General features: G+C 43.0%; 1 protein-coding gene across 3 annotated transcripts in view; it reads left to right on the top strand.

Annotated features, from left to right (window-relative positions):
* Window positions 1-13330, top strand: part of FLT3 (fms related receptor tyrosine kinase 3) — a 97048-nt gene that overhangs the window by 23768 nt on the left and 59950 nt on the right. For 2 of the 3 annotated variants that reach the window (XM_075919216.2, XM_075919215.2), the window contains one exon: window positions 11055-11173. In XM_075919216.2, the coding sequence (XP_075775331.2) occupies window positions 11055-11173 (119 nt within the window). Of the gene's footprint in view, window positions 1-404; window positions 3000-11054; window positions 11174-13330 lie in introns of those variants that run through there. The other variant, XM_075919214.2, reaches the window with a different exon arrangement.

Raw genomic sequence — 13330 nt, 5'->3', positions numbered from 1 at the left:
CAAATTAGTTACAAGTTTGCAATGAAAAATAGCAGGAAAAAAAATCCGATACAAGTTTGAACTACATATGCAGTGGAATCACATGATAAATACTATTGAACTTTGTGTTGTCATTGTCCTCATTGTCCCAGAGAAGGAAATCAATGTAAAAGAACTTGTCCATGGATGCACATTAAGTCAATGGCAAAGCAAACAAAGGCTCCAGGTCTCCTGGCACCTAGCCAGGTGTATCATTGAAAAACAAATGTAGAAATAGGTGCCACTGACAAAGGAAAAAAATGAAAAGCCTGAAGTGGGATCACATATTTAAAATCACTAAGTAATTATGAATCTGAAACAAAAAACAGGACTACATAGCACTTTAAAGACTAACAAGATGGTTTATTAGATGATGAGCTTTTGTGGGCCAGACCGAAAGCTCATCACCTAATAAACCATCTTGTTAGTCTTTAAAGTGCTACGTAGTCCTGTTTTTTGTTTCAGCTAGACTAGACTAACACGGCTACATCTCTATTACTAATTATGAATCTGGCTGTGATGAAGTTTATACATGACCATTAACTGGCCTTCTCGAAGGAAGGCACAGTAGTAAAAAGGAATACTTTTACTGAGAAATATGAATGGATTAAATTTATATCCATGGTGCTAAATAAAAATGGATGAAATTTATACCCAGGGTACTAAGAATAGGTAAGGCTAAAGGTGAAGGCCAAACTATTGGAAATAATGATTAGGAAAAGGCTACTGATAATGAGTTAAGAGTATGTGGAAGGAGTGGGAGGTGAAGGAGTACATTCCTCTTCCCCCACAGCTATTGCCTAGCTGATGATAGTGGAGAATGAGAAGAGGTTTTAGGAAGATTGAAAACTGATTACTGAGCAGAGCTTTGATATGGTTGTTACAGGCTTGACAGCCATGTGTGTAGGAAAGGGCTGAAAGTGCTGTTCCTGAAGTAGGCTGGACAGGAGCTGCTGCTTTTCCTTCATATATTCTGAGAAGAGATCCTTTAGATCAGGCCTACTCAACACATGGCCCATGGGCTGCATGCAGCCTGCGACCCGTTTGTTTGCAGCCCATGGTGCGGTTTGGCTTTACTCAGGGCTCAACGTGTGGCTCGCGGGTGGGGTCCTTTGAACATGGCCTCCACTGGGAACACACTCCACAATGGTGAGTCAATATAATGGTCTTCTGTTGATATGCATTTTAGTAGTTAAATTCCTTGACTGTCATAGCTCATTAAAAGTGCTGTCATATGAGTGGAAATTGGGTAAATATTGTATTTTTATTAATATCAGCAGAACTGACTTAAATGGGGCCTGCATGTTGTGTAGTCTTGCCTTAATCTTTGTACTCATGCCCATCAGTGTAAAAGAAGTTATTTGGATATATATTTGCATGTATATGCTACAGCACTTAAGTTGCGGTCTTTGGCATATGCTGTGAGTATCATTGTAGCCCCTGGGGCTTCCAAAGTTGGGTAGCTCTGCTTTAGATTCAGGCATAGGAGAAGGCCCAATGATCTGGACAAACTGGAGATGTTCATTGTCAGGATAGCCAGGAGAGATTTACTATTTTGTATATTAAACTGCTTTAGTATCTCTTCAAGAATGGGAGTCCAATAAAATGGGAGTCCAATAAAATCTCTTCAAGAATTGGTAAAGTCCAATAAAATAGGCAAGAACATGGTAGTGCTGAGCTGGAATTTTATTTTGGCCTTTGGGATCCTCCCAAACAGAGATAATACACTAAGACTGATACCTTTGAATGAAAACCAGAGAGTGTTTGATATAGAGCAGTTAGCCAAAAATGCCAGTGTTAAAGAAAAAAATAGGAACAGGTCTGGTTTCTAAATATTAAATCAATATTTGGTGATGTCATATTTATATAAATATGGTGTCCAGATGAATTTACAGTCAAAGAGCAGATCTACAGAATTTGTGCTCCTATTTAACTAATTTGTAGTTATTTGGATAATGAGTGATTTAGTTAATTCATGCATAAATTTTGTATAGACAAGATTTAAGAAAGCATTTACAAGTAATTTTTGTTAAGAAAAAAAATGGAATGCAAATCTTTAGCGTACAATCAGAGAGTGAACTGGTAAAACTAGTTGTGAGCTATGAAACTATTCATAACTTCAAAGACATCAAAGGGATGTATACATATTCAATACACACTGCTCCGTCTGAAGCAAACCTCATAAAGGAAATATACAAAAGAATTTTAATTATAGGGTGTACGAAATAATTTTCATGTTTCATAAATAACTTAAAGAGGTCAAATTTAGCATACAGAAAAATATAATGGGTGAAATACAGGCCTCACAAAAATTGAAGGCAAAACGCCCATTGACTGTAAAAGGGTTAAGGTTTCAGCCAATGTGTCAGCCTCAAACTAAGTGAGTGTATCTTTCAATGACTGTTGTGCCTGATTTCTCTAGGATTGACTTAAGCTCATAGTGTGTATGACAGTCCAAGTAGGCTTTACTTATGTGCAAAGGGAGAGGGAAGATGTAAATTACACATCTTCTGAATCTTGCTCAGGGTCTCAAAATAAGAGAACACCATATTATTGGGTTTATTTCGGCTCCCATTCATGAAAGGGAGCTGAATTGTATGTAGTCAAACTCCAAGCTTAGCACTTCAGAGGCTTTGAAAGGGAATTCATGCATATCAGGCCTAATGTGTACTGTTCATGAAGGTGAGATGCTTATCTAAGACTTCCATCGTTTCTTGTCTTCCCAATCTGAGCCATCATTTTTTCTATCAGATTTACAACTTGGGATTACATGTACACTAGCTTGTTTTATTTATTTTATGTTATGAACCTTGTTGCATGTACAGATCTTTGACTACAGTGAAATGGTCTGGCATTCAACAGCAGGAACCAAATCCTGTTGACAATTCAAGAAGTAGGTTGGTGCAGGAAGAAGATGAAAGAAGGAAGTCTTCCTTCTACCTTTGTACATACAAGAAGCAGAGCAGGATCTCCACCTACTGGTAAGAGGGTACACTGCCACTGATTCTACCAGTACATCATCAACATCAAGGAATGGGGGCAGATCTTCAGCAAAAATGCTGTGGATGCAGACTGCTTCTTTTATGAAGCAGTAATAAGGGGCATCCATCTGCCTGCCTCACCCCTCCCCAAAGAAACTGTTAGCCAATCTTCTCTGCAACTAGAGGCTGGCTCTGCATATATAGTTGAGCTAGCCCTACTCCCTTGAAGGTGAATGAAGCTGTTGCATGGGGAGGCAAGCTCCTTAGGGCCCCCCTGTACTTCACCCACTCTGCTCAGGCCCCACCCCCACCGCACTGTCTCCCTTTTCACTTGACTCACTCATTCCAGCTAAATCTTTCAACCCAAATGTAGCAAATTACATTTGGAGAAAAAAACACACTTCTAAAATTTATTTCTAAAGAAAGTGGAGCATGTTTTCCACTGCCTGCCAGACTGTGAAGACTGGGCATGGAAAGGTACCTAATTAAAAGCACTAAATTTGGGAATAAAAAAATGTCAGTCGTAGGCTTTTTGATATACCATGAAGTTTGTCAGATTTGTTTGCAAAAACTATTTATTAAGGGCAAGTCAACTGTGCTGCTGAATACAATATTAAATATCATGGAATACATAGTGAGCCCTTCTCTGTTTTACATTTTCATCATCAGTATTTCTAACCTGATTCATAGTTTGCAAGGCCAGAATAGACTATTGTTTACAGGAGGTCAAACTAAGTGATCACACAGACCATAGAACTTCCCAAAAATAATTTGTGTGTCCAATCTCATAATCTTTTGGAACCTGGCTCATGAGTTTGATCTCATGAGGTGGTCCGGTCTTATGATTTTTTACCTTTTGAGTTGGCAGGACTGATATGGTGTCCTAAAGTATGGCCACGTTCAATTATTGACTCTGCTTTCTGAGCACAGGGACTGCTCCTCCAATTGTCTCTTAAGGTGCAAGCCACCTAGAGGGATGGCAACAAGAAAGGGTCCATCCATTGCCCCCTTGTCTTAAATTCAAGCCAGTGTACCTGCCTAGCTTCAGAGACCAGTGCACATAATATCATTAATATAGGTTGGACCTCACTGGTCTGGCACCTTCAGGATCTGAGTGGTCCTGGATGAGGGAATTTGCCAGACTAGGAAGGTCCCGGCTACCTGCCCCCTCAGCCTGCTGCCCCTCCCCATTGCCAGCTCCTTTAGCCCCGCTGTCGGCCGGGCGACATAGCTGCTCCATCCTCCCTGTCATAGCTGCTGCTCCAGCCCCACTACTGGCACAGCAGCATGCAGCACTGGCCCCACTGCCATAGCACCAGCCCTGCTGCCAGCTGACATTCAGCCCCAATTGGGCTGCTGACCTGCCGCAGCCCCAGTTGAGTGGCTGTGGTCCCAGTTCTGCTGCCACATCTCTGCTGCTGCGGCTCCAGACATGCTTCCCCTGGTATGCTGCCACTACCTCGCCTTGCTGCCAACCAGGGGCACACAGCCCCTCTCAGGCTATCGCTGCACAATCCTGCTGCAGGGCCAGAGCACATGGGCTCCCCCGGACCCAGCTGGGTTGCCAGGCTGCCACTACTCTACTACTGCCAGCAGGCTTCTAAGGCCTTGGCTCCACTACCACCAGCCTCACTGTGTGCAGGGCTCTCAGCAGCTGGCCCTTCTACCCCGGGGCTCTCTCATTCAGCAACATCTGGGGTCCTGCCAGACCACAGACGTTGCCAGATGAGAGAGTCCTGGTTTACGGAGATTTAACCTGTAGTTCAGTACACATGCTCCCCCAGGGTAATACACCTCTGACATCCTCTCCACAAATGCAGGGCAATTGGCTCCACCAATTGTTAAGCCAATCACGGTAAACCAAGCCAGGTCTGTGCGCCTGAAGATGTGACAGTATTGTGGCTGGGGGTAATGCTGGTTAACAAAGTTTTCTGGTTAACAAAGTGCCGGATAACAAAGGCTTCACTGTATCTTGAGCAGTTTACTATCATCTGCAAATTTTGCCACCTCACTGTTTTGTTGAATAGGATTGGTGCTAGTACACACCCCTGCGGGATGCCACTAGTTACTTCTCTCCATTCTGAAAACTGACCATTTATTCTTGCCCTTTGTTTCCTATCTTTCGTCGAGTTATCAAGCCACGAGAGGACCTTCCTTCTTTTCCTATGACTGCTTTCTTTGTTTAAGAGCCTTTGGGCATGTCTACACTAGGCATTATTTTGAAATAACAAAGCGAGCATACACACTACCAAGCCTTTTATTTCAAAATAAAGGGCTTGCTATTTTGAAATAATAACTCCTGCTTGTGAAGACGAATAGTGCTATTTCAAAATTGTTATTTTGGGAGTTATTATCTCAAAATAACTTACTTTGAAATAACTCCTAGTGCCCACAGGTGAGGGACCTTGTCAAAGGCTTTCTGGAAATCTAAGTATACTATACCCACTGGATTTTAGTAGATTAGTGAGGCATGATTTCCATATATAGAAACCATTTTGACTTTCCCCCAGCAAATTATATTCATCTATGTGTCTGACAATTCTGTTCTTTACTATAGTTTCAACCAATTTACCTAGTACTGAAGTTAGATTTACTAGTCTGTTATTGCCATGATCACTTCTAATGTCCTTTTTGAAAATTGGTGTCACATTCTCTATCTTCCAGGCATTTGGTACAGAAGTTTTTAAAGGATTAGTTACAAACCACAGTTAATAGTTCCGCAATTTCACATTTGAGTTCTTTCAGAACTCTTGGGTGAATGCCATCTGGTCCTGGTGACTTGTTACTATCTAGTTTACTAATTTGTTCCAAAACCTTCTCTAGTGACATCTCAGTCTGAGACAATTCCTCAGATTTGTCACCTAAAAAGTATGACATAGGTTTGGGAATCTCCCTAACATACTCAGCCGTGAAGACCAATGCAAAGAATTCATTTAGTTTCTTTTATTGTCTTTGAGTGCTCCTTTAGCATCTCAATTGTCCAATGGCCCCACTAATTGTTTAGCAGGCTTTCTGCTTCTGATGTACTTAAAAAAAGTATTGCTTTTACTTTTTGAATTTTGGGGTAACTGTTCTTCAGATTCCTTTTTAGCCTTGCTAATTATATTTTTACACTTCATTTGACAGTTTATGCTCCTTTCTATTTTCCTCACCAGGATTTAGCTTTCACTTTTTAAATTATGTCTTTTTATCTCTCTCTGCTTCTTTTACTTGTCTGTTAAGCCATGATGGCACTTTTTTGGTTCTCTTACTGTGATTTTTTTTTAACTTTGAGCGTACATTTAAGTTGGGCCTCTATTATGGTGTCTTTGAAAAGTTTCCATGCAGCTTGCAGTGATTATTCTTTTGGCACTGTACCTTTTAATTTCTGTTTTACTAACCTCCTCATTTTTATGTAGTTCCCCTTTCTGAAATTAAATGCCACAGTGTTGGGCTGCTGTAGTATGCTTCCCATCACAGGGATATTAAATTTAATTATATTATGGTCTCTATTTCCAAGCTGTCCAACTATATTCACCACTTGGATCAGATCTTGCATTCTACTTAGGACTAAATCAAGAATTGCCTCTCCTCTTGTGGGTTCCAGAAGCAGTCATTTAAGGCACCAGTTTTCAAACTTGAGTCACAGACCTGTCCGGATAAGCTACTGGCGGGCCCGCAATGCTTTATTTATTCAAGTGTCCGAAGCCATAGAGCCTCGCAGCTATAATTGGTTGCAGTTCACTGTTTCCAGCCAAGGAGAGCTGTGAACCATTTATAACTACATTCTGGAATGGTTATCCAACTGGTTATGCACCCACCTTATCATAGCTACACCTAGGTTGTATTTTTCCAGTTTGTTAGTGAGAAGGTCTTGTGAGACAGTATCAAAAGCCTTCTTGAAGTATAGATCAGGGAGGGCAATAAAACAGTGGCAGGTGCCAGGGTTGGCTCCTGGCGGGCCGCCATCACTATATTTAGCTGTGTGTCTGCAGGTACCAGCGATGGAAGCTTCCATTAGACTACTTCTTGCAGCACCCATTGGCCAGTGGGAGCTGCAATCACTCTTACCCGTGGAAGTGCAGGTAAATATAGCCGTGGCAGCCCCCTAGAAGCAAACACTGGCAGACCGGATCCGGCCCACAGGCTGGTATTTTCCCACCCCTGGTCTGGATATACCACATCTACAACTTCTGCCATCCACAAGGCTTGTTACCCTGTCAAAGAAAGTTATCAACTTGGTGTGACATGATTTTTCTTGACAAATCTATGCTGACTGCTACCTTATTATTTTCTAGATGTTTGCAAATTCCTCCCTTAATTATTTGCTCCGTTCGTTTTTCTGGTAGAGTCATTAAGATGACTGGTCTGTAATTCCCTGGATTGTCCTTATTTCCCTTTTTATAGATGGGCACTCTGTTTTCTTTTTTCCAGGCTTCTGGAATCTCTCTCATCTTCCATGATTTTTCAAAAATAATAGCTAATGTCCCAGATATCTTCTCAGTCAGCTTCTTGAGTATTCAGGGATGCATTTCATCAGGCCCCAGTGTCTTGAAAATATCTAACTTGTCTAAGTAATTTTTAACTTGTTCTTTCGCTATTTTAGCTGCTGATCCTACCCCATTTTGAGTGGCATTCATTATATTAGGCCGCCGGTAGCCACCAACCTTCTTGGTTGTGCTGTGACGCTTTTGTGTTTTTATGTATGATTTTGTAAGCAAGTAGTTTTTAAAGTGAGATGAAACTTTGGGCTGCACAAGACAAATCAGACTCCTGAATTGGGGACAATAGTCTGGAAAGGTTGAGAGACAATAATCTAAAGTGTCTTCGACTATCTGTAATTCTGGTGCCTCCATCACTTTGTTTGATATTGTGTTTCACCGCTCTTTTATACTTGCTGCGACTGCATTTTCCTAATACCTCACCTCAATTTTCCTTCTTTAACTTCAGATTCTTGTGTCAAGTCTATCCACCTTAAGAATCAATGTAAACACTGCAGCAGAGGCTTTCTAAGTGTTTTGAAAAAACAGCTCTATAATGTTATTTTGGGATCCCAGGCTTATTTATACATTTGAGGAGCTTATCAAAATCACACACAGATATCTCCTCTGAGTTAGTTCCTTATTTTTACTTCTCTTTTTCTTGTTTCTGTGCATGCTTAGGTCTTGGCTTACTGTATACCTATAGGGGTAGACTGTTTCTTTAAGTCGTGGCCCTGCATGGGGATAGTACAGGGCCATACCACACCATCTAGAGCACAAAAGGGATGGTACCTCACAGCAAGCAGAATATTTCTGGTGCTATTGCTTGGGAGTATGCAGAGTGTAATTCGCTCTATCCATTGGGATGAATCAGGATGTTAGCCCTTAGTGTCCTTGCCAGATTTCATGGGCTGTTGTAGGTTGGAAGGGGAAATCCAGGGTCTTTTCTCCTTCTTGTTATTCCCTGTTTCATTTCTAGCATCTTGCTTCCCAGGAAAAGCAGGAGCAATGGTACTTTGATCCCCAGAATGCAGGGAGCACAGGGAGTAACTGTGTAAGAGGGAAGCTTTTTACTCTCCCCCCTGCATTGGCATGGCTGCACAGGGGTTGCTCACAGACGGGGATATAATGTTGTTTATGACCCTTTAAGCCTATCTTTAAGATCATAAGGAGAACTGTAAATCATTAGGAGTAATCACTTGGGGTATGTCTACACTACAATGTTAGTTCGAACTAACGGATGTTAGTTCGAACTAACATTCATAGGCGCTATACTAGCGCTCTCCTAGTTCGAATTTGAATCGAACTAGCGGAGCGCTTAGTTCGAACTAGGAAAACCTCATTTTACGAGGATTAAGCCTAGTTCGAACTTACTAGTTCGAATTAAGGGGTGTGTAACCCCTTAATTCGAACTAGTGGGAGGCTAGCCCTCCCCAGGTTTCCCTGGTGGCCACTCTGGCCAACACCAGGGAAACTCATCTGCCCCCCTCCTGGCCCCGGACTCCTTAAAGGGGCACGGGTTGGCTACGGTGCCCGTGCCAGGTGCAAGCCTGCCAGCACCCAGCCAGCAGACCCTGCACCTGGCACGGCTCGAGCCAGCCACCCGATGTCCCCCAGCCCACCCCCTTTTCCCGGGACCAGGCTGGCGGCTCCCGGGAGCTTGCCTGGGACCGCAAGAGGCGGGCACCTTCCTGGGCTAGTGCGGACATCGTGGACCTCGTCCACGATCTCCGCACTAGGCACAGGAAAGTGGCCGTCTAGGGCAGGAGAGCTGCCAGCCTGGCCACCCAGGACCAGGTGTGCATGATAATCAAGGGGGTCCACTGAGACCCCCGACCCTGAGCCCTGAGCTTACAATGGCCGTCCTGGGTCAGACCAAAGGTCCATCTAGCCCAGTAGCCTGTCTGTCAGCCAACCCTAGGGACCCTGGAGGGGATGGACCGAAGACAGTGACCAAGCCATTTGTCTCGTGCCATCCCTCTCCAGCCTTCCACAAACTTTGGGCAGGGACACCACTCCTACCCTCTGGCTAATAGGACTCCATGGACCCAACCTCCATCACTTGATCTCACTTCCCTTTCAACTCTGTTCTAGTTGTAGCCTTCACAGCCTCCTGCAGCAAGGAGTTCCACAGGTTAACTATTTGCTTTGGGAAGAAGAACAACTTTCTCTTACTAGTTTCAAGCCTGCTACCCATTCCTTTCCTTTCGTGTCCTCTAGTCCTTCTTTAGGGGAACTCAGGAAGAACTTTTATGAATGCACCCTCTCCACCCAACCCCTGCTTTTAGAGACCTCTATCCTGTCCCCGCTCCATCTCCTCTTTTCTAAGCTGAACAGTCCCAGTCTCTGTAGCCTTTCTTCATCTGGGACCTGTTCCCAACCCCTGATCATGTTAGTTGCCCTCCCCTCTCCCAGCCTTTCTCTTCCTTTCTCCCACCTCCTTTTCCCAGTCTCCCCCAGTTTTGTTCAATAAAGACAGAGTCAATGTTGGAAGAAACGTTATCTTTATTTTGTACATCAGGAATGGGGGCTAGGGAGGGGTAAGTGGAAGGAGGTGAGGGAGGAATGGGGTACGAGCCCCCGATGGGGAGGACTGGGCTGGCTCTGTGGACTTCTGGGGGTGGAAGCTCTCCTGCAGCCCTTCAATTGCCCCCTCTCCCCAGATGGCAGCCTGCGGCAAGTGCAGCCGGTCTGATGGCCGAGGTGTGATGTGCCCAGTGTGGGCACTCCGGGCACTCCAAGCCAGGACTGGTTTTCAAGCAGGGCACCCCTGAGAACTGTCTGTCCGGGGTGGGGGTCGGGTCCCTTTAAGCGCAGCCCTCAGCTAGCCTGAGACAGCAGCTCCACGCTTTAAGTCCTCCTCTGATGCCCTGCCGGCACTGCTTCCGGCCATCCTTAAGCCCTGTTCAGGGTCTACTCAATGTGGACATGCTAGTTCGAATTAGCAAAACGCTACTTCGAACTAGTTTTTAGTTCTAGACGCGTTAGTTCGAATTAGCGCTGTAGTGTAGACGTACCCTTGCTATGTAGGGCTAAGTTCTGCCCTGCCTAGTGCTGCAAGAAAGAGAATTGGTAGGCAGGATTCTATGGGTAAGCTGGGACAGGGACCAGGATATATATGGGGATTCACTTTGCTGCTACTCTGAGCAGGAGCAACATAGGTTCCAGGGTGACAGGTGAATCACCTCAATGACAACGGGCAAGTTGATACATTAGCTGACTCTCATGCACTGAGAGATTCTGATCTGATGCTGCTGAGACATACACAGCATGAACCTTTAAGAGATTCTGACACATAAGAGAACTAGAAGATATGGCACATAGTTTGTAACAGGCTTTTCTCTTTGCAGGAGTTTGGATTCTAAAACACTCTTCATGATCCATAGGCAGCAGTCAGACAATCACCCAGTTTGCAAATACAAAAACAGATTGTACAAGTGTATTTATGTACATGGACTTTTGCTTTCTTTTTGTAAAAAAAATCTCACTATATATAGGTTTTGTTACATTTTATTTTCATTAAAATCATGATTATCCCCACCCCCACATAGAAACATGACTAAATCTATATTTGTTTTCCATTTTGGTTTTGCAGCTTTTGCTATTACAGCAATGACTTTCACTTCTGCAACAAGCCAACATATATCAGAGATTACATGCATTTTAATCAACCAGCAGAATAAAGATTCAAGAACACAGGAGGTGTTTCTGGAGGTAAGCTAACAGTGAATGAATAGCCAGCCACAAAAAACCCCAAAACCAAAATGAACAAAAAACCCAGCCTTATGCAAGATTAGGAAAAATATTAGAGAAGGAAGCTTTGGAAACCATGCTGAGTTTATTATTTTAAAACTAGAAATAAAGATAAATATCTAAAGAAGAACTTTTGATCAATACCGTGAGATTGCTTCACATATTTTGGCCAAAATTATGAATCTCTGAGTATATTTTGAAATGCATAAAGAAAAAGAAGTGTACAATTAAAAAGACAAATAATTTGGACATGGACTGTAGAATCAAAAATGGATCTGTGAATCCTTCCAGTGCTGAGTTATTGGAGGGCTTGAAGGTCAACAACAAACCCTGTGCAACTGAAACTTGCCATTTCTGCTGTTGACATGCAAAAATCACCAAAAGTGAAAAATAGTGAAACCAGTTTTTCTGCCTCCCATTATCCACATTTCATGGCCACATTGCTAGCACTCTGATGACAGATAAGAACAAAGTAATGTGGGTAAGCATCCCACAGTGCAGTGTTGTGGAAAGGCAGAGCTGATCCCTGTGCTTCTATGGATTTCCTCATAGCTTTATGAGTTCTCCATGCTAAGGAATGTCAAAGCAACACAGCAGTCTCTCCATCCCTCCTGCTGCAGCAACAGTCTGCCTGCCACTGTGTTCCTAGCAGAGTAGAACAGAAGCATTCCAGTTATTTGCTCTTTGTTTGTTCCCCAAATGGAGCAGCTCACTCAGCTGTCAGATACTTCCTGGAGCTTTGAAAGAGGAGCAGTGCATACCTGCAGGGCAGCAGAGATCACAAAACCTTGAGCGTAGCCATTAGGGCAGACATTGTGAAATGCTAGCGGAAGCCATTTCTCTTGACAAAACAAATAGCAGAGCCACACTGACAATAAAGGGAGAGGAAAAGACAAAAGTCTCTCTCAGGGCTGTAAGTTATTTGTGTGTTTTTCCTGACAAAAGTTGCATTGTAGTGTAAACACTCTCACTGTTTTGTCACCGAAAGGCAGATTTTGGTGGCAAAATATGGCAGTGTAGATAAGCTCTCAAGTACAGAGACAATTCAATATAATCTTTTAATTCTTGGACAAATAAATGGATAGTTTTGCTACATGCTGAAATAAACTAACAAAAAGGTCCATGGTTTTCCAGTGCAGGGTAGCAAAAACTGAACACTCAAAATTGAAGCAACATGTTCTTCTGAATACAATAACATGAAGATTGTTCACCTTCTCCTGTTACAGAAAAAGCAGGTTGCACACATTTTTATGAAGATTCTGAAGTGGGGAATTACTATCTCATTTCTGTAATTGTGTGTTCTCATCTGTACACCTGGTGCTTTCTACAATATTTCACTGGGTTTCATGCTTTGTTGCTTATGTCAAATACTTTTCCATATCAGTCAGCTAATTGCCAATGTGATTATCCCATTTAATACATTCAAGCCTTGTGAGGGGCTGCACTGTGACATTATATTTCGCTGAGCAGAATAAGGAGGTTTCTCTAGCTACTTCCCACTGGCAAATGGGCAGGGAAGTGAAAGCATTGGATGGAAAGTTGGCTTTGTACCCTGTTCCCGTCCATCTTCCACCCCAACCAGAAAGAAGTCTTGGAGTTGCTCTTTCACTAGAGTAGTTACATGCCACCCTTTTACTCAGGCTGAGCCTAAAGTCTCAACTATTCTCCACTAACTTTCAGAGCTAGTGTAAAATATTTAGTTTTTCCATTTGAGGTTCTCCTTTAGTCAGTGCTCAATTTACACCAGAGCTGAGCTCCAGCACCTGTATCCTTGGCAGTTCATAGTTCCAGTACCTCAGAGCTTGCTACATCAATCATGAATGTAAAAAAAAAATGCTTGAGCTTTGGCACTTAATTGCTTGAGCCCTAGCACCTCTTTCATTACAAATTAAGCATTGCCTTTTGTGATAGACAAAAGTGAGTGAATGCATGATAAAGACGGGCATGGTGTATAGTCTGTTCCTTGGTACAGTATAAAGCATGGAACAGAACTCCAGCAATATACAGAATGATGCACAGCATGGTGCTAAGAGATTTCCTTGCCCTGGGTTTGCAGTAGAGGCTTAAAGGAAAAGTTGATCTTGCAGATCTTTTATCTGATTGGTGAAATCTGGAGTG

This window comes from Pelodiscus sinensis, chromosome 1, assembly GCF_052426305.1.
Source record: "Pelodiscus sinensis isolate ZL-2025 chromosome 1, ASM5242630v1, whole genome shotgun sequence".
In the NCBI taxonomy this organism is placed as follows: domain Eukaryota; kingdom Metazoa; phylum Chordata; order Testudines; family Trionychidae; genus Pelodiscus; species Pelodiscus sinensis.
Note: the sequence above shows the minus strand (reverse complement) of the source record. Positions and strands in the feature narration are given on the sequence as shown.